The sequence below is a fragment of the Hippocampus comes genome, unplaced genomic scaffold, assembly GCF_001891065.2.
Source record: "Hippocampus comes isolate QL1 unplaced genomic scaffold, H_comes_QL1_v1.1 scaffold367, whole genome shotgun sequence".
Taxonomy (NCBI): Eukaryota; Metazoa; Chordata; class Actinopteri; order Syngnathiformes; family Syngnathidae; genus Hippocampus; species Hippocampus comes.
The window spans coordinates 15,669-36,358 of NW_017805741.1; the positions used below are offsets into that span (position 1 = coordinate 15,669).

Sequence of the window (20,690 nt, forward strand, 5' to 3'; positions counted from 1 at the left end):
AAATATATATTTGATTTGATTACAAGTGGTTTGTCTTTTTCCACTGTGTTGAGGCACAACTAGAAGGCAAGCGAGAGTGCAGGGGTCGGACCGAATGCTTCGGGGACTTGCAGCTCACAGTCACGGTGAAGCAGTAGGACTCGCAAATGGTATGGTAGCAGAGTTCCGCACTAAATAGGAAAACGAGGCGGCGTGTTCAATATCATCATGTTAAGTCCGAACGTGTATTTGTCATACAAAATCGAAATAAAGAAAAATGACAGACCGAAGCATCGGCCAATCACCAGGTTCGGTTGCACCGCAGTATTTGAAAATCATGATAGACTGGAAAACCACCCGCCATTAAAAAAAATAATAATCATCTCACGTAAACATCCCAAATTCCAAGAGTCAGACTTGAGTTGATAGTACAGCAGATGCACCAAGAAAATAACCTACCATGCGCCTACAGACTGCATGTCCAGTAGTTGTGTACATCATACACATTCAAATCATTCCATATAGAAATTGAAACAATGAACTACAGCAGACAAATATTTCTGATCAGGAAAAAAAAAATTCAGATTGTGAACATGTTATCTATTTGGCATGTGGGACGATAAAAAATGCTGTCACGTATCCTCCTCGCAGATTATCTAACACGTCTCCAATTTCAAAGACACGTTCAATCCATTTTATCTATAGAACTTCTTTCAGTCCAGTAAAACAGTCAACATGCCCCCCCCCGCCCCCACCCCAAAAAATTGTGTTCAAGGAAGCCAAGGGTCTTGCATGGACCCTTGGCTCTCACCTGTTCTACATCAAGTATGAAGTTGGGCGTGGTGGGGGGGAGCAAGCGAGAGCGAGAGAGAGAGAGAGAGAGAGAGAGAGAAAAGCTTCTGGGCTGTTGGCATTCAGATTTTTTCGGATTCTTTTGCCTGAAACAGCTTCATGTGCTCTTGAACGGTCAGTCCTTCTTTCAGGCTCTGCCAAAGACAACACAGGAACGTGAATAAATGGCAGAAAAAGCATTCAAAACAGGAAGTGGTTTGGGAGGGATGCAGAGGCGTGCAGAGAGCGGGGACAACACGGCTGCGGCTCGGGACACCCACAGCATGGCAGCCCGATTGGCGATTTACGGCCTTACGGACTGAGGGACAAGGAAGAAACTCCCATCCGACGCAACCGCACGCCATTTCAAAGGAGAGTTTTCAACTTGCTTTGGACGTTCAAATCTAAGTTTTCAACAGCTTTAGGGTTTCAAAATCACATTTCAATTGTCAACAAATTAGTTTTCCTTCAATTGGCCGGTTCCCGCGGGCATCCACTGTGCTCTGCACGCCACTGCAGGGACATCATTAAAAAAAAAAAAAAAAATACATCATCGGACTGACAAACTGAGGACTCTTACGGCCACGCTGAAAAGAAAAGCTCAGTATGTCAGGAGATAGGAAAACAGGATATCAAAGTGGAACAAAAAGTCATGATGACAATGTGCGCAAAGTCCACATTTGAGTTTTAAGATGGACAAATTGGCGTGTCAGTAAGAAAACAAAAAGTCTTCAATGATATATATATATATATATATATATATATCTCTGAAGCTTGGGCCGTCAGCCTTTTCGCATTTTCTACACTTAGCTCACCGGGGGGTGAGTGCACCAAAATACAACACACAAGGCAAGGCAGAAAGGAGGTGAGGTCTTGCAAAGGATGCTTTGTCACAACAACTGGCAAATACCTACGGCGCATCTCGGGGAGGGCTTAAGACACACACACACACACACACACACACACACACACACACACACACACACACACACACGGAGCGTCAGCTGTCCCACGAGACCTGTTCAGTCACAGACTGGTGGACAAAACACACGCATGACAAATACGCGCGACTCGACAGCAAGTTGAAAAGCAAACGGAGTCGACGGCTTCTACCCGGAGGACACAAAGACATGCTTGAAACTTGCCTTTGACCTGACACTTCTGGATGGCTCGGAGGTCGTCGTCTGTTCTTTTTTCATGAAGTCGGGGTTACTTTTGGATTTCATGAGGTCTACGAGGACAAGGAGCACAAGGTGACCTTTGTTGAACCCTTACCGACAAAGCGGAACCTCAAAGCTTGTTCTCGAGCGAGGACCCACGGCACCGACGTGAAACGAGCGTAAGCGGGACAAGCGACGGATGCCATCCGCTCACGGCGGTGGCGGTGGCCTCAAAGCGCTCTCCAAAATACAGTTGAGCGGAAGGATCAAGATTTACCGTATCCGGACGAAACGGTCCCGTCGCCCAACGCTTGGGTGGCGATGTGGAGTTTCTCCTTCAGTTTGCCGACGTCGCAGTCGGCTTTGGCTTTGACGATGCTCAGCTCGGCGTAGATGTCTTTATGTTTGTCCGCGGCGTACTTCTTGTCCTGTTGCCGCGGCACATTAGCCCGAGCGGTGATCCCGCAAGCGACCTCCGCGCGAACGCATTCACTCACCCTCAGAGCCGCCTGCAGCTCGTCCTTCAAAGAGTGGATTTCCTGTTTCAGATACTGAATCTCGGACTCCTTGACGCGCAGCAGCACCTTCGAGGGGACCGGAGAGGACAGAGTAAGCCGCGGCCCAGCGGGCGATTTTTTTTGCCGCTGCCGCGCGGCAGGCCGCTACCCACCTCCAGCTCGTAGACATCTTTGCCCGGCGTCACGGCGGACAGCGCCGTCTCCCCGCTGAGACACGAGCGCATGCGTGCGATCTCCGCACTCAGGCGGCCATTTAATTCCTGCGGGAAGCGCGGCGAGTTGAGGGAGCGGAAAGCGCGAGCCCTCCCCCTCGCGTGTCAACGCGCAAACCTGGTTGTGAGCGTCGAGCTCCCGGTTCTGTCGCCGACACCGCCCGAGGGCCTGCCGCTCGGCCTCCAGGGCCTGAGCCAGGTGGGCGTTCTCCAGACATTTCTGAGAATACTGCTCGGACAAAACCTCCAGCTCCCTCTGGATGGACTGCAGCTCCTCCCTGGAGAGCGCGCGAGAGCCATTTTAACACGCGACCGGGCGGCGACGTGGCGCTCGAGTCACGTGACTCGAGCCGCCAACTCCCGAGACTTGGAACTCGCTCGGCTAAAACTGAAGACTTGACGCAAAGTACGGATCAACGCTCTTTCCTTTGTTTTCATTTTAGACCAAAACACTTGTGCATCACGAACCGGATATTGCTTCTTTTAATTAAAATAAAATAAAAAAAAAACACACGGGAAGCGGACCTTGAAATTAATCGGATATGTTATCACAGTCCCACCTAATACTGACAGCCACAAAAAAACCAAACTTATGCAATGATGCTTTTGGAACGCCGACACTGTTTTTGAACTGGTCCCACCTCTGCTACTTGAAAACGTACCGGTATTGTAGTCCAAGTTGATCGATATCGGCGTCGAGTCCGCTGAGCTGGGAGCGCCGGTTCTTCTCCAGTTCCTCCTTGTGCGCATTCTTCATCGCTTCGATGGCTGCGTGTCAAAAGGAGAGATGGCACAGTTTCTTCATTTGGAGGCAACGCCCTCGACACGCTCAGGAAACGAGCGGCGCGAAGAGCCGACGTACCGGCAACGGTGGCGGCCGTCTCCTCGGCCAGGAGTCTCTCGCGCTCCTCCGTCAGGTTGGAAATCTCTCTCTGGTGCTGCCGCTGGAGGTCTTCCACCACCTTGCGGTGGGTTTCTTCCATCGCCGCGAAGCCACGCTCGCACGCGGCCTGGCCAAAGAGACGGTCGAGTTGCAAAAACAGCCGCGTTGCTCAATTCTAACGCTTCGTCCGTTTGCCGCACTGCGCCGCATGTACATCGATGGGCGAAATGCGGTCATGCGAGCGCACCGGGAGCAAAACGCCTCAAGCCGAGCTTTGCCGGTTGAAGAGCGCTCGAGTTAGGTTGGAGCGAGTCGGCGCAGGCGGTTAAATTCACAGCGCACTAATTCGCGTTAGTGGGAAATGGTTCAATCGCCTTCAACAAATGATCGAGGAGCTCGTCTTCTCTCGTAGCTTGTATTTGACATTTCTCGACTGATCCGGCGGCCTCCGGAATTATTGGCAAGCCCGGTTAAGATGTGTTCAAAGCCTGAATCGAACTTCAAGTTGTCTCGCAGAAGCACGCCGTCACACTGAAAATTGTGCAAACGGTTCCCCGGGCACAGAATGGAGCGCCTCGCACGCCACTCGCCTTTCCAGAACGCAAAACCCCATTGAAAACGCCGGCGGCTGGATGACAGAGACTGCGCAAAGAGACCCTTGGGGTTTTTTTTTGTTTTTTTTTTTGGGGGGGCGGGGGGGGGGGTCTTCTTCGAATTTGTGAAAGATTCTGGGAGAAAAGGTGGCGCTGTTCAATTGGCAAACGAGGATGAAAGAAGGAATTTGCAGTAGGGCGGGCGGGCTTGCTCATCAGTGTGGCACACGAGTTGTCATGTCACATCATGATTTCTGAATGTGGGATTTCTTTGCCCACTGAATTAATGCTCTTGGGTTCAAGGTTAAACATCAATCCAAAAAAAAAACCCAAACGATGTGAAGTGAGAACACATCTTGAGCGGGGATGGCAATAACGGCGGTGGGCGGTGACTTTTGAACCGACGCGTTTGTGTGCTTTACCAAAGTAACGAAGCACAGAATATTTGAGTCAATCGCACCAAGGTTGCGATACGTCGTTTCAGTGTTCCAAGTGCAAAAAGACGAGCGGCCTTTCTCTACGAACTGAAGAAGTCACGCCGTTGAACTATTCCAAAACACCGTTGCTCAAAAACGACCGCGTTCCTCTTTCTACTGAGCATCGCTGACGAGATGAGATTGGTAGTGGAAGAGTGAAAACCAAAAACCTTCAGCCTTTCCAAGTCTCTCTGGTGTTTGACCCTCTGGCCGGCCGGGTCGCCTCGCAGGCGCTCGTTGTCCAGTTGGTCCCTCAAGGCGTTGATCTGAGCCTCCAGCTGGCGGATCCTGTCCTGCAGAAGCGCCGCGGCCCGCCGTTCCCCCGCTTGCGTCGGCGACGAGGCCACCGGGCGGTCACCGCGGCCAATCTCGGCGATTTGCCGCTCAAAGTCGTCCTTGAGTTTTTTCACGCGATTCCGGCGCCGCTCCTTCACGGCGTCCGCATCCGCCGGCGGATCCTCCTCCGGGTTTTGCCGGCCGTCCGCGGCGCCTTCCGAGAGAGCCGGCCGCGTTGCGGCGCGAGACTCTTCCCGGCGCTCCCGCTTCAGCTCCTCGACCGGCATGCGAAAACGCTCCCCCGGGAGGGCCGGCCGCTCTTGCCGTTGCGCGAGTCTGTCCAAACGTCGGCCCATTTCACTCTCGAGAGCCCCGTTCTCCTCGCGTTTGTGCGCGGCTCGTAATCGGCACGCCACGTAAGCTACCTGGGACTGGACGAGGGCTTCCCGCATACAAAGGGACGCGCTTGTGAAAGGACGGCACGCCCGGGGGCCCGAAACGGCATCGAGGGTTTGAGCGAGTTCAGGACGGCTGCCGGCGCTCCGGATTTCCTGGGCGTACTCGCGGAGCTCGGCCGCCTGTCGCTGAAGCTCGACGGCCAGGCTCTCACGCGCACTTGGAAGAGACTCGGCAGGGTCGACGGCGCCAGGTGGCATTTTGTCAGCCAATCGCCGCTCCACCACTTTTTCGGCCAGATCGCGGGCTTCTTGCGATTCAATCCGCTCCGCGTACGGCGCCAGTTCGGGCGGGCAGACGGCGGCCGACGTCGGTCGGCCCGAGCGGGGGTCGGCTTTGGCTTCTCGGACGGCGCTTTTCAAACGCGCCCTCTCGGACGCGTCGGTGATCGCTCGCGAGGCCGCTTCCCTTTGAGAGAGCTCGCGGCGGGCTTCTGCCAGCTCCCCTTCGAGCAGCCGCAATTTCTCTTCGTAGCCGAGCCTCAGGTTCCGAAGGGAGTAGGACAGTTCTGCTTTGACTAAGGCGTGAAATATAGCGGGGCCGTTCACGCCCGCCTCTGCTCTCGCGTCGGCCTCTGGCGACGTGGCAACGTTTGAACCCCCCCCGCGGGGCGTCGCCTCTCGCTCCGGCTCTTCCCAGCACGCCGTCTCGAACATCAACTTTCTGGTCAGGACATCGGCGTAAACGACTGCCAAACGATCGTCGTCGGCGCTTTGGATCTTCTCGACATCTTCCCGTATCGCGGTCAGCGTTTGGAGGAGGAGGTCGGACTCCGACGTGCGCGCGAGCAAAGCCATTTTATCCAAAAGGAGAGCCTCAAACGAGAGGGTTTGGGCAAAGAGAGGAAGCGCTTCTGGCTGGAAAAGTTCCGACGTTTGAGTTGCGGGGCGACGGGGCGATTGCTCCTCCGAGGTCTTTTGTCCGCGGCGGATGCACGCCGACGCGCGCAACAGTTCGTGTCGGACCTCTGACAAGGAGCGAAGCCGCGCGCCGGCGTGAGAGCCGGACAAGAAAGCCTCGACTTTCTGGCGACTCGTCTCCACGCAAAGGAGGGCCTCGGCGTAAGCGGCGGTTCCCGCCGCCATCCGTGGCGCGCTTTCGCATCGGCCGGGCTCGTTCGCGACCGTCGTCGGATCTTGATCGGACGCGCGCGTTTGACGATGCTCCCGTAGAGTCCGAGTGAGGCTTTTGAGCTTTTCCTCGGTAGCGAGCAGTTTTGTTTCGAGAGCGCGTACGACGGAGATAAACTCGTCGGGGTCGCCGGCACGCTCGGCGCAGGTAAGCGCTTCGGCTAGGTCGAAGTCCGGCCGGTTTCTCGCATCGACGAAGGAACGCCGATCGCCCGGGTCGTGACGCGCGTGGCGCCGAGCATTGGAAAAGGGGATCGCGGTTGGCTTCGCTCGAGACTGGTCGTCGTCCGCGGAGTCTTCCGTTCCCGACGCGGCGCCGAACGACAGCGGGGACTCTCCGTCTGAAGCGAAAGCCGCCGAGGTTGGACGCCGCCCCGGCTCCCTCTCCGAGCGCGGGCGGGCGCATCCCGGCCGCGGAGCGTCGAGGCGGCGCTGGAGCTCGGCAAGGCGCTTCTCTGCCGCCGCCAGCTCGGCTTTTAGATTTTGTTCGGCGGCGGCGGCGGCCCCGACTTGGTCCGACAGACGTCGACCGGTTTGAGAAAGGAGGTCCTCCTTGGCTCGCAGCTTGCGTTCCGTTTCCTCCAAGCTGTTGCCGAGCGCGCTCATTTTGACAAGAGCTTCTTTCAAGTCCTCCTCTTTGCTTGCCAGCAGGCTTCGGTACGTCGCCTCGGTGCGAAGGCTCTCTTCCTCCTTCTCCCTGAGGAATCGGCTCACTCTGTGAAAGTCGCGGGTGGCCCTCTCGTACGAGCTTTCCACAGAGCGATCGTCGGCCTCTGGCGTTTGGAGGCGACCGCAAAGCTCGCCGACCTCCCGATCGGCCGGCGCAATCTGGTGGAGGAGCTCCCGGCGACGCCGCGCGAGCGGCCCCTTCTCTTCTTGGAGCGTGCGCACGCTCTCCGCCGGGGCCTCCGAGGTGTCGCTTTTTCGGCCGGGCTCTCGCCGCGCCTGGAGCCATTCCTCGCCGCGCTCTCTTGCGGCCGGGCCCCGCCGCCCTCCGAGCGGGGCCTCCGCCTGCCCTTTGGCCTCCAGTAGGCCGGCCTCCGTTCGCTTGCGCTCGGCCTCGGCTTCGGCCGTTCTCCGACGCGGACTTTGCCTTTCCCTCTCGTGACTCTCTCGGAGGCCGCGCTGCTCTTTTCTCAAGCGTTGCTCCGTCGGCGCCTGACCTTCTTTGGTAGCGAGCGGGGGCGCGGTCACCTCTCGGAGTCTTTCCCGTAGCCTCCGGATGTCCCCGGCCGAAAGGCCGGCCTCCGCCTCGCGGAGTCGACTTTGGCCGTCCTTTAGCCGGGCTCGCAAGGTGGCTTCGGCGCGTCCGTATTCCTCCTCTCGCTCTTTTGATGGGTGTCGCTCCGACTGGAGTTCGTCGCGCAGACGAGCCACGGCTCGCTCGCTCGCTAAGATTTCCGCCGACGCGGACGCCGGCCTCGACCCCGGGGCTTCCGCATCGGCCTCGTGGCGGTCCGGAGCGGTCTCGGCTTCGGCGGAGTTGCTTTCAAGCGTTCCGATCTGCTGCCGGGCGAGGACTTGCTCGCGTTGCGGGGATCCCGATGCACTTCGCGAGTCGCGGTTCCGCTTGTGCGAGTGTTGCCGCGGCACGCTGCGCGGTGAGGAGGAAGGCGCCGTTGCACTCTTTAACGACATTGATGAAACAAGCCTGATTAGTCGCGCCGCTTCACTTCCCCCGTATGATACGGAGAACCACATCCCAAGTCTCTCAACGCCAATCAACTTTGCTTATTTTCCTCCAAAGCTTCCACTGTGCTTTTTCAGGGCTGGCATGAAAAAACACACACACACACACACACAAGCTAAGCCCAGAACCGACAGTCAAAAAAGGGGGTGACGAATGTGGTAAAGAATGGGACATTTTTGTGAGGTGATGAAACAAAGCAATGATGCATGCGCTTCAATCCTAAAGGGCCATTCGCTCAAGGATTGACTCTAAAAGACCAGCAAAAGAGCCAGAGAGCCCCCACAACAGGCAGAGATGGACACAGCAACAAAGCGCAGATGAATTCAAAAGCACAGCGCAAGGCCCTTTTGATCAAGCCTTTGGGTCCGGATCAGTTCTTTTCCCCGGAGATGTGAAACTCCAGAAGCAACAAAGAAAGGCACGCTCAACGCCCCAAGCAGGCATATCACAACCCGCAGCAGTGAGTAGAATTCCACGCGGGTTCCGTCGGCCGCACGACAGACGCAGACTGCAAAAGCAAAGCCGGACATTTCTTGACCGCGACGCCGCGGGGTCGGCAATTCGACTCACTTGCAGGACGTAGCCATCTCTGGCACGTTGTTCTCTTCCCAGCGCATCTTCCAGCCGCTCCTGCAACAGACCGTTCCGTCTCTGAAGCTGCTCCAACACTTCTTGCTTCTGTCCCAACTGGGGGGGGGAGAAGAAGAAATGGACAAACTCCATTGAGACACTTTCAAGTTGGACAGCGGCCACAAAAAGGGAAGGCTGGCGGCCCATCGGGTGAGCTTTCAAAAGCGACCTAAAGAGGCACTCCGAACGTCAGCCGACGTTTCTTCGGAGCGGACGCGGTTGTCCGACATACCGTACCTCTTCGTGGAACGGCGCGGCCAGCCGCTGCGCCGGCAGTCCGTCGGCGTCGGAGTTCTCCGAAGACGCGCCGATGGGCACTCGCTTCTCTTCCCTCAGCGGCGTCGTCTCCACCTGGAGCCACCGCCGCTCAATCTCCTCTTTCGCGCTCGACGAGACGCCGAACGTCTCTCCCTCGACGTCGCGCCGAGCCGCGGGGCGGTCGACTTCCATTCCTCCTCGCTCCGGGCTTTCCAGTAAGGACGGCCGCGCGGGAGACTTCGGGAGAACGCCATTCGGCGGTCGGCTCGCGTCATCTTCTGTCTGTACGCGAGGGGACGGCGGGGCCGAGGTCGGGACGGGGGAGGATGACGATGAGGAGCGGCGGGACGCGGTGGCGGAAAGCGACGGGCTGCGGTCGACGGCGTCCGCCCGCTCCTTCGCCGGCTCGCCCGTCTTGTCCATTTGGAACTCCGACCGGTCGAGGGTCTTTGGGCGGCGCTCACCAAGCCCGCTTTCGCGGGGTTCCCAAGGCGGGGCGGAGGCCCCGTTGCCCGTCGGCCGCCCGTGGCCGTCGGCGTCGGGGGGCTCGGGACGGGGGCTCGGCTCGGGCCGGACCCGTCGACGCGGCTCCGGCGTCGCCCGCCCTTTGGGATTCGCCTCGGCGACGGACCTGAAGGAAGAAAAACACACCTCACTTTACATCCGAGGAAGCGTCGCCGACACTCGGTGCCGACAGTGAGGCATCATTCAATTGGCTTTCTGCAAGACACACACACTCACACACACACACACATGGGAATCCACACACAATGCGTTGGGCTGAAAGCAGCTTTAGCGTGGAGACGCAAGCTCAAAAAAGGCCGACGGCAGACGCCTTCTCTCAGCCGCTACGTTTGCGCCATTTCGACGGCGGCGCACCGGATGGAGCGCCGTCCTTTCAATTGTCGGGCACGGCCCTTTTTTCAAGTGGCGCAATCGATTCATCTAGTTGCGCACGACCGTCGCGCGGCGTTAGGAGGGCTCAGTGAGGAAGAGCGGCGCTCAACGATGAGGTGGGGGAGCCCTCTGAGGCGGGAGAGTGTCGACGCACAAAGGCGCAAACATTCCCCACCTCGGAGGCGTCGAGCAAAGAGAGACCATGCGAGCGCATCGACGCCAGTCGGAAGGTCCGTCCTGGCGACGCGGAATCGGAGACAATCGCGGCATGTTGAACACGACAGACAGACGCGCAAGGTTTCCATCTGAACGGGGGCAAGTTAGTTGCCGCCGATCACGCGGCTCGGGCGGGGTTACTCCGGTTCGTCGAGTGGACGAGCGTCGGGTTCGACTTGACCCAAGCCGCAAGGAGACGCGACTCGACGGCATATGACGCAGGACGAGACGACAAGCATGGCGGGTCAGACACTCCGGGGCTTTTTGAGGAAGAAGGCAAAGGAATTGGGGGGCAAATATCCAACACACAACAACCTCGGCTTCAGAACGGATAGTTTCAGTGAGAGGTTTTTCCTGGCAGGAGGTTGTAAACCCGGTTGCGGGTAGGAGGAAGGGGGAGGAGGAGGCACAGGGTAAGGAGGAGAGAGGCATTAAGTTCAAAAAAAAGAAGCGTTGCGTTGCGTATCTGCCAGCGCGGTCAAGCGGCGATTCTCTTTGGGCATTACCGAGTGACGTCGGGGGCGACGGCGGCTCGAGCGTTCTTCGTGATGGCCTGGATCCAGTTGCGGCGGATTCCGGAGGTCATGGCCGACAGGGTGCACGCGCCTCCTTGACACTGACGACACAACGGACACGGCTCACAAGCGCGCGGGAGCGGGCGGCGCGGCTCGTGACCACGGCGGCAGATTTAGACGCCGACGTCAACGCCGGGCGGCGAGTCGAGCGGCGTCCCTCGTGACAGACCGAGAATCGCTTCAAAAAGAGAAACGGCAAAAGCCCGCAGCTCAAGTTGCGCCGCGCGGCGTCGAAAGCCGTTTATAGACCGGCGACAGACGGCCCGGCCCGCCCGCCCCGCAGCGCGTCGGTTCGATCCCGTTCAACGACGCAAGCGACACTGACCAGGATTCGGAAGCCGTAATTCCTCTGGACGGGGAACTCTTGGACGTCGCAACACGTGGAAAGATGGATCTCGCCGTCCGCTTCTGAGGCCTGCAAGGAAAGAGCGCAAGACGCGTGGAAAACCCACCGCGCGCACGCACGTACAAAAGGAAACGTCATAGGGACACGCGGAGAGACTGGTCACCTCTTCGGCCAGCGAGTCTTTGTAGAAGCGCAGACTCCGGGCCGTGAGAACAAACCAATGTTTCTTCCACTGTCGGCGGCGGGGGGAAGAGAGCGACGTCACAATTGGGCAGTTCGCCACGCGTACCGACGAGACGGCGCGGGGGACGAAGCGGGCGTGACATCGGGGGCGTTACCGTTCCATCTTGGTCCAGCTTGGTCATCCAGCCTTTTTTCAAGTTGAGCGGATCAGGCTGCAAGCGACACAAAGAGTCGTTCCATCAGCGCCACCCGCTCGAAATCCCCAATCGGCCGCTCGTTGCGCCGCGGGTTAAGACGCCGCGGGTTAAGACGGGCGCGTGACGCAAGAGCCCTTGTACGCGCGACCCCGGCCAACGGAATCCACTTGACGCTCGAGCGCTTCGCGCGGGTGCGGGTGCGGGGGACTTTCAGTTGGCCGCCTGAGCCGGGTCGGCGGAGGCGCCAAAACGCGACGAGCGATCGGGAGGCCGACCGCCGCGCATCAAAAGCGCGCCATGGTGTCCACCGTCTACGCGACGCGCACCGCGGCGTACCTCGTTTTGGTTTGGCTTCGGCCGAGTCGCCGTCTGGCAGAGAGTCATGGCGACGCCTATTTGCCCGGACTTCATGTGTTGACAATCCGCTGCTCTCCCTCCGGCTCGGGGGGGCAACGCGGCTCCCGGCTGTAACTGCCACCGTGTTGGCTATTTATAAAACAGCAGCAGCAGTCGCGGCGGCGCGGTGGGCGGGCGCGCGGGGCTGCTGGCAGCTGCGTCTCAATGGCAGGAATCGAGCGCGGCCGACGATGAGCACACGCGTCGGCGCTCGTCTGCTGACGCGCAAGAGGGGGACGCCTTGGCGGCCTTAAGCGGCTTGCCTCTTTAATCCCACCGGCGGCAGCTAAGCGGACTTTCACACGTGGAATGAGGCAACGGGCTGAGTCAGGGGCAACAGAGAAAGGCTCCTCCAACTTTCTAGGTCCGTCGGGGGGGCGGTGGGGCGGGTGTCCAATGAAACATAACCGCGCGCGGCCCTTAAATGCCAGAGGAATTCAATGTTGCCCGGCAACACCCGCGCGCACGTCCCAAGATTTCATGGAACAAACGAACGCTCCGCCGATGCCTTGACGATGGGATGAACAGCAGACCGCAGCTCGTCCAAAGAATGCAACTCGCGTGAAAAAGGTCTTTTGTTTCAGTCGTACGATTCAAAAGGTGAAACTCGCATCCATTCATTGCACACGGACGGATACGTGTCAAGTGTTCATCGCTTCGAATTTAGAGGAGTCCCAATGCGGGGTTTTGCCTCACGAGTTTTGAGATCGAATCCTCTCCATTCAAACGACCGAACACTCGGACCGGATCCGTCGCTGTGGAATGAAAGGACGCGTTCAACAAGTGGCGCTTTTTGAAATACGTGACTGAAACAAATCAATAATTTTTGGCCACATTGCGATTTTTGGACGAGCCCGCGTCGGCCAACCGGGCCGAGAAACGCGCAGCCCGTTTTCGCCGGTCACGACCGTTTCCACGTTTGAACGCGGGCGCGCAGCGGAAGGGAAGCGAGCCGAGCGTCGGGCCGCGTTCCCCCGCGGCGACAGATCGGCGCGGCGCGGCTCACGTCCAATTTGGGTTGCCTTCGGTTGCGACGGCGAACCGCCGCGAGGTTCGAGCACGCGGACGGGAGAAACGCCGCAGAGACTCACCGTCATCGCGGACTCGGTGACTCCGCGGTCCGGTGACTTGGCTCGTGGCGAGTTTGCAAAAGCGGAGCCGGACGCATCCGGGACCCGGCGCTCCTGTCCCGCGTCCGACGACGCGTCCTAGAGCGACACCGACGTCTTAGGACGAGCCCCCGGTGACGTGCGGGAAATATTCTTGGACCGTTTGACTTCAGAGACGCGCGTACGCATCTGTCGGAGAGACGACGTCCCTCGCCGCGGCGGCCTCGTCGCCGCGCATCGTTGACGTCCGACGACGGTTCGCCGCAGCCGCTCGTGTCGGTTCGCTCCGCATTTGGACCTTCCTCAAATCGGCCGATGACTCGCCAACGTCTGCGACGGACAGAAGACGGTTGCTCTGATCAGTGAAAATCAAGCGGAACAAAGCGGCATGCTGTGAACTACGTTTCGTGAAAAGAACGACTATCTCCCGACAGAATTCCAGCTCGAAAAATCAATGCTCGGACTAGCATGCTTGCAGACTTGGTTAAAAAAAGAAGACAAGTTTTCTGCAGCGACAACGGCCATCGTGGCGAGAGGCTCCGTCCACGTGCGTGTTGGAGCTTGAGACACAAGTCACTCTGGAAAACCGAAAATTCCAAGCAAAGCGCTAAATTCCCGCGAGAGGACCTGGAGCGACTCGCCGCCACCGCCGTCTGATAATTGCGACGGCAAAGAGCGGCACCCGTCCACGCTCACCTGCGCTCCTCCCCGAACAGCCGGGCCACCTCTTCACGTCCGGGACTCTGCGTGCGCGCTCCGAGGTCTTGCAGCTTTTCCCGCGAAGCGAAGGTTTCGCGGGAGGTCGTCCCGCGCGCCGCGGGCCGCCCGTCCGAAGCAGCCGCTCCGGCTCCTCCGCGAGTCGCACTCGCCGCGCTCCCTCTCCCCGCCGCGCGGCGGCCCTCCCGGTAGGGCGTCCCGTCGTCGGGTTGGCGGTCCGGGGAGGGCCGGGAGGAAGCGACGGCGGCGTGGCCGGGGCGGGCGAGGGTTCCCGGGGGCAGGGGGCGGGCTTTGGCTTCGCAAGCGCGCCCGGGGGCTCCTGCGGAAGAGGACGATGTCGACGAGGACGGGGCCGGTTGCCGGGGCGCAGGGGGATTCTGCGCAGGTTTCGGAGAGGGCTCGGACTTTGTCTTCTCCGGGGAAAAGTAAGCGCTCTCCACTCGCACTTTGCGTCCAGCGCTCGTAGCGCCACCGTCTGGAAGTCAAGGACATCAAGTTGGCATCCCGCCCGCCCCCGCGGGGTCCGCCGCGATTCGAAAGCGTACGGCAATCGCGCTGACCATCTTGAGCGGCGCCGGCGGGGTCGGTTTGGCTCCGGCCCGGCCGGGCGAGAAACGAGGCGCCGCTTGGGCTGCGGGGCGCGGTGGCCCGACTCCGGCAGGACACGCTCGGCGTCGGCGGTGCCGCCGGGCAGGCGAGGGATGCCGTCTCCGTCTCTGCCGCCGGTCACCGTCACTTTGGCCGGGCCCGGTTCCTGGACGGGGGACGGGGGGAGGAGGAGAAGACAAAATGGGAGGCGAGGTCACGACCAGACCACATTTTAAAAAAAAAAAAAAAGGTGAAAACTAGTAGTAGGTCAGTAGTGACTGACCTTTAGCGACATCTACCCTAGAAAGGACCAAAAGTAGCGAGACAGATCTTTGGAAAAGCCAATTGGGACTTTTGGGGGCTCGAGCAAGGCGGCCCGCCCAAAGGAGCCACGTCAAGGCCGTTAACTGGGCCCAACGGGTCAACGGCACGGTCACGAGGCGGAACCTCGAGGGGCAAATGACACCGCGGGCGGAGCGACGAACGTCGACGCCGAAGCGGACGCGCCTCCCTCCAACGTCTTACCTGCTGAGCGGGCGGCTCCACCTTGCGCTTCTTCTTGGGATTCAGCTTGTTGCTTCTGGGGTACACGCTGAGAGCTTCCTGCCATCTGGAAGGCGCCAAGAGAGCACATCCACGCGTGTTGGCCAAGAATCGCAGCGTCACCATCTCCCCCCCCCCCGACTCCCGCGACGCTTTTGGCGTAAGTCGCTGAGGTGCGATGGCAAGCCGGTTGTCCGTCACTCCCAAACCTGCGCTCTCCCCGGTACCGCTGTTGTTCTCCCATCCGCCGCCGCTCACGCCTCCGCCCCCGTTTCTCGGGGCAACGCCCGCGCGGACCGCGCTTCTCCCTTCTCCTTCGCCTCAACGCCACCCTTCCGCCTCCCGCTCCCCAAGACGACGTCGAGTTCGGTCGGTCCCCAGATGAGTCTTCAGGCTCGGCTAACTCGATCCGACAAAAAGACTCGCGATCCGACGCTCGCCCGGCCAGGTCGACGGCCCCGAGCCCGCTTACCCGTTGATCATTTCTTTCCATTCGGCTCGAAGGAAGAGCTCCTTTTCAGGGGTCACGACGCACAAGGAGTTCTCGTGAGCCGTCCTGGACTCTCCGTCCGTGACGTCGGAGCAGCGGTTCATGTCGACGGTCCCCTGGGGAAGCGTAGCGGGCTGGAAGACGCCACAGAAAAGGACAAGTTGCGACAGAGGGCGGGGACTCGCGCCTTCGCGTATCCCGTCACGTGATTTTTCGCACGTCCGCCGTCGACGCGGCGGCAGAATTTGCGCGGCGGACGTCCGCTTGAGGCCGCGAGAGCCTTTGAATGCCGGCCGCCTCCACGTCAACTGGGCCTCGGGTCTTCAGACCGGCACCTGCCTCAAGTTATTCACATCAGCAAATGGAAAAGCTTTGGGCGGCGAGCGGATCACTTGTGCCTTTTTTTTTTTTTTTGTGGAAAAAGTGACAAATCCTCTCCGGATGCGCTTGTCATTTACCGTTGTTGTTTTTTTTTAGGCCGAAACGGAGCTGAGGATCTCCGAGTCTTTGTTCCATCGGCAATCGGAAGTCACGCGACAGCTTCTGGGAGAAATTAGCAACACCCACGTACGTACGCACGCACGCACGCACGCACAACCGCTTTGTAAGTCATTTTTCCGAGCCAGCGGGACAGCGGATTGTCTTGCGTGAGTGTTTGGAACACCCAACATATGTGTTGCCCAGAAACAACACTTGACAGTGTTTTAGTGACGTGTGGGTTGTTTGTGTTGTGGTGTTTTGTTTTTGTTTTTTGTTTTTTTGTCAGCACAACCACATGCAGAGGCTGAGTGACTTTGTGGACGCGCAGACGTGTTACTACGCCCAATGCAAGCAACACGCCCTGGAGCTCCACAAACAGCTGGCCAGGTTGGAAAAGTCATACCTCTTTCTGATCCAAATAGGGCAAATTTTTTTTTTTTTAAATCACATTAGTTTTTCAGTGTTATGTCGCCTTTTATTTTCAAATTCTCATGGATTTTTTTTTTATTTTGAATTTTACATTGTTTGAATGACATTTTACTGAATGTTTTTGTAATTATTTTGTAAATATACAGTAGAAATAACTGAAATATTTTAGTATCGCTTATTTCCAAGCGATCATTTGTTTGCCATTTTTTTAAATGATTTTTTTTTTTACATTTTTGCAATGTATTGTTGAAAAATAAATGTTTATATGGTCATAACAATAAAGCATACATTTTTGCATTTTTTTCTACTTATTGTTAAAAATAGATTTAAAAAATAGCTATTACATTTTACTTTATTTTTACATTTCCATTTTATTAATTTTTTTTTTTTTTTTTTTTTTTTTGCAATTGGCAACGAGACGCGGGTGAACAGGGAGCGGGGGGGCAAGCGCTCGTGCCCGGGGACTCAAGATGAAGGAAGGGCCCTCAAGAGGGCGGCACGACAGCCGCGCCTGACAGGCGGGCTGACAAACGACACGACAGCTGGGCGAGGGCCCGCTTCAGATGGCAAAAGGGGAGACGGGCGTCAGCTTGACCTGAGAGCCCTGTCACTCTCAGACTCGGCGGATTCGGGACGCGCCGGCAAATAAACGGCCAAGCGGAGCCGCTCGTTGGCGGCGTGGCGCTCGTCTCCCGCGGAGACAAAACTATTTGGGCCGGGGGGAGCGGGAAACGAGGCGACGGGCGTGGATTCGATGGCGGCGCGATGCCAACTTTCGCCGGGTCGCCGCCGTCGCCTGACAACGTTTGCGTTCAGAGATCCGTTGCTCATCGCTCGCATTCGGGGAGCAGGGCCGAAAACGCGCCATTCTTCCGTCTGAGATGGACTCGGACGGCCATCTTGAGCCCAGAGTGAGAAGCGGCGGCGCCGAGCCTCCTCTTTTGAAGAACGCTCGCTACCCACGTGGGCGACAACGCCACTCGTCGCGAGGCGGCTTGAGTCACCCGCCGCCGTACAGGCGGAAGCCGGCCAAACGCAAAAACGCGGGCTCGCTCGTTTCTGCGTCCGCCGGAGCGATGGTTCGAGCGGCGCCTCCGTCGCTTCAAACGGACGGCGGCGAACGCGCGTCCCACGGTTGCGAGCGGGCGGCGAGATTGCAGAGAACGTGGGCGGGCAGCGCGAGCGCCGCTTGCATGCGGCCTGAAAACAGGCCGGCGTCGTCGGAGGGGGGAATGCGCAGGAGGAAGACAAAGTCCGGCACCAACGCGGGCGGGAGCCCGAGACGATTCCAGACTTTGGCCGGATGCGGACGGGCGCCGCAAAAGGCCGCCCGTTCGCAAGTCAGCCAAGCCGCTAAGCGAGCGCTCTTGTCATTTCTGGACCCTCTTTCGACATCAACTCAATTGAAAAATGGGGATCGGAAGCACGGCTTTTCTTCGGGATCAAGAACGGCACCGGCCGGCAGCGGCCGCCGGAGGCACCGTTCGCGTTCACTTGATTCGTTCGCCGCCGGTCTCAAACGTCTGCACCCCGTTTGATGGTTGACATTTATTGCTTTTGTATTCCGAGGCGGGAGGTCCAGATTACCCCAACGACAAAGACAAGGATGCGTGCTCAGTTTTTGGTTTGTTTTGGGGGGGGACGACAATCTCTGCGGTTACCCGTCAGTCGCCGAAGCGGTTCAAAGAAGCTCTCGCGACGCTTGCCGAGCGCTCTGTCCCGTTTGCCTTCAGTCGGGGCCTCGAAACGAAGGCGCTCGGTCGAAAAAGATCAAATGGAAAAACAACCGCTGTGGCCGCCGCCACACGATACGCGCCGCGGCCATTTGTTGCTGGAATAAACGCGTCGCCCTTGGCAACAAAGCGCCCCTGAAATAACGGCGCCGGTCGGTTGCCGTGGAAAAGCGGCTTTTTTCGCGCAGTACGGGAGACTCCGATTCTTCTCGGTTATTCACGCCGAATGCGGCCTTCGCGGCAACCGCGATGCCACTTTGGCCGCTGAACACCCTCGCAGCTCATTGTTTCGTCGGATCGCTTCGGTTGCCGGTCTCAAGACGAGAAAAAAAAAAACAAAATGGATCCCCCGGGAGAAAGCCACACGCGGCGGACGAAACAACAGCGGAAATATCCGCAGGGAGATAAGCGAGGTTTTGGGAGGAAGCGTTCACGGCGCGTGCGACAAAAGCCCGAAAGGTGGGAGGCAAAAAGCTGCTTTGACTCACCATTTCATCCAGCGCGTAGCGGAGCAAACCGTGCTCGTAGAGGATGAAAAAACGCCTTTGCCATTTCTGCATGGAAAAAAAAAAAAAAAAATGGGAGAGAAATGACAAAGCTCGGCATGACGAACCGACACGAGAAACAGTTCAGGATGAGGAACGGCGGCTTTGAATCCGGTCCCGATTTTCCAAGCGCAGTCAAAGAGTTTGGAGAAAATGGCCAACCGGGGTCGGGGTGACCCGCGGCCCTCCGAAAGAGGCGAGGCGCGTATTCCTCCCCTGCCGCCAGATGAACGCAGAATGCGAGCGTTTTGGAACCGACGGCCGCTCAAAGTGGCCGCGCAAGGGAGACGTGACGCGACGGCTCCCGACCACTTGCTTCTCCTTCCCCGACAGAAAAGTCAAGGTCACTTTCAGACCAGGTGGAGGAATGCGAGCGGCAGAACGGGGGGGCGGCGCCAACATTTCTCGGCACGTCAGGAATTCCGCCGGCGGTCGCTCCACACATTTGCGGATTCTATTCCTCCCCTGCCGCCAGATGAACGCAGAATGCGAGCGTTTTGGAACCGACGGCCGCTCAAAGGAGACCAAAGTGGCCGCGCAAGGGAGACGTGACGCGACGGCTCCCGACCACTTGCTTCTCCTTCCCCGACAGAAAAGTCAAGGTCACTTTCAGACCAGGTGGAGGAATGCGAGCGGCAGAACGGGGGGGCGGCGCCAACATTTCTCGGCACGTCAGGAATTCCGCCGGCGGTCGCTCCACACATTCGCGGATTCGAAGCGCGGGGCGGCGATTCGGTGAAGTCAAGCGGCGTATTTTGCAAAGGAACGGACCAAGTTGGCACAGGGAAGCCGGACTCCCCGACATCATCGTTTGGGGGCGCCTGAAAAGTCATCGTTTCGGACATGCGAGGTTTCCGCCCGATGCCGGCGACGCGACGTGACTGACGACAGACCGCGGCGCCCGCGTCAAGCTTTTCACACACTTTGACAATTTTGCGAAGCCACTTACCCGAGTTCGGTGTAAAGGATTGTCAAAATCGCTTCCCTCCGGCGCGAGGAGCAACCATCCTCCGTAGACGGGCTTCGCCTGCCAAGGACAAAATGGCATTTGGAAGAGCGAGCGCCACACAGAAAATCAACACGACAATTTGGCTCTTCTTGAAATGGCGGCACTTTCCGCGAGTAGTCGGCAGCTCGCGGTCAGTCAGCGCATCGTTCGACGCCGTGACAAATAGAAGAGGACGTCGCGGCCGACGGTTTTGGAGCCGATTCCTCGGCAACGGTCGGAGGAAGCGAGGCGCGAAGCTTTAGCGGAGGCCTAGTTGACCTCCGAACTCGAAGGCAATCGCAGAGAGCCCTCGGCTTGGTGACGAACGGCGTTCAAAGAAAGAAAGAAACCTTTGCGCTCGGAGCCTCTGTTGACACAGCACGCAGAAACGCACCGAGCGCGCGCCACAAAAGATCTGCCGGCGTGCCGCGGGAAATGATTCAATTCCTCACCGGCAACCCAAGCGAGGAGAACGCGGCATACAAAAATGGACGACTGGACCACAGGAACAAAAACAAACCCAATGACGTCATGAGGCGTCATCTTGAACCGTCAGCCTGTGAGCCTCCAAGAACTCGACTTGGAATTGGAGCCGCCTGCAAAAGGCCGTTGCAGGGGCCGAATGCTGCGCGGAAGAAGGCCAGCGGGTCAACCAATTTGGCCGACCCCCAGACTCGCTGCTTCTTACTGTAGTAAGAGCCGCATGCCATTGTAAACAACAAGGGGGGGGGGGCGCAATCTCCAACGTGTGGATGGCCCCGGTTAAAAAGCTCTCACTTGGCACAACTCGCGTCGCTTTGGAGGAAGAAATGAGACGTCAGCGTCGCCGAGCAACGTGAGCGAATCCACCTGTGCAAGTTGAACGCCAAAGTCTTCCGCTTCGTCCCGGTTTGGCTGCTCGAGTCGGTTTTTCACTGCCCATTTCCTCCCGCATCGCTTTCGGAGGACAACGTTTGACTTGGAACGGAATGACTCGACTCGGCAGTCAGCGTCCTCTTGCGGACCATCTCTGGCGACCCTCCGCGCCGTCGTGGGGCAGGAACAACGTTCCTTCCCACTTTTACCTTTGTGCTAAAGTTCTTTTTGACTCAGTCCCTCTACTTTGACGTGATTTGAACCGTTGACTTTTTCGAATCTGCATCTCTTCTCGAGTGCACAATGCGAGC

General features: G+C 58.3%; 1 protein-coding gene and 1 long non-coding RNA gene across 2 annotated transcripts in view; one reads left to right on the top strand and one right to left on the bottom strand.

The window, feature by feature from the left end:
- LOC109524020 (myosin phosphatase Rho interacting protein) overlaps positions 1-20,690 on the bottom strand; it is a 24,198-nt gene continuing 3,508 nt past the window's right edge. Inside the window, 22 exon segments of the mRNA XM_019883582.1 lie at positions 1-965; positions 1,956-2,041; positions 2,248-2,398; positions 2,468-2,554; positions 2,641-2,748; positions 2,819-2,978; positions 3,363-3,468; positions 3,563-3,710; positions 8,775-8,891; positions 9,072-9,723; positions 10,712-10,821; positions 11,106-11,195; positions 11,290-11,358; positions 11,465-11,521; positions 12,994-13,110; positions 13,197-13,341; positions 13,708-14,203; positions 14,289-14,452; positions 14,454-14,482; positions 14,842-14,926; positions 15,332-15,483; positions 18,480-18,545. Coding sequence (XP_019739141.1) covers positions 894-965; positions 1,956-2,041; positions 2,248-2,398; positions 2,468-2,554; positions 2,641-2,748; positions 2,819-2,978; positions 3,363-3,468; positions 3,563-3,710; positions 8,775-8,891; positions 9,072-9,723; positions 10,712-10,821; positions 11,106-11,195; positions 11,290-11,358; positions 11,465-11,521; positions 12,994-13,110; positions 13,197-13,341; positions 13,708-14,203; positions 14,289-14,452; positions 14,454-14,482; positions 14,842-14,926; positions 15,332-15,483; positions 18,480-18,545 — 3,267 coding nt within the window. The 3' untranslated portion in view covers positions 1-893.
- Positions 5,626-17,513, top strand: LOC109524025 (uncharacterized). Its single transcript, XR_002169887.1, has 3 exons — positions 5,626-5,697; positions 5,920-5,926; positions 17,502-17,513. It is a non-coding gene; the product is annotated as an uncharacterized LOC109524025 (long non-coding RNA).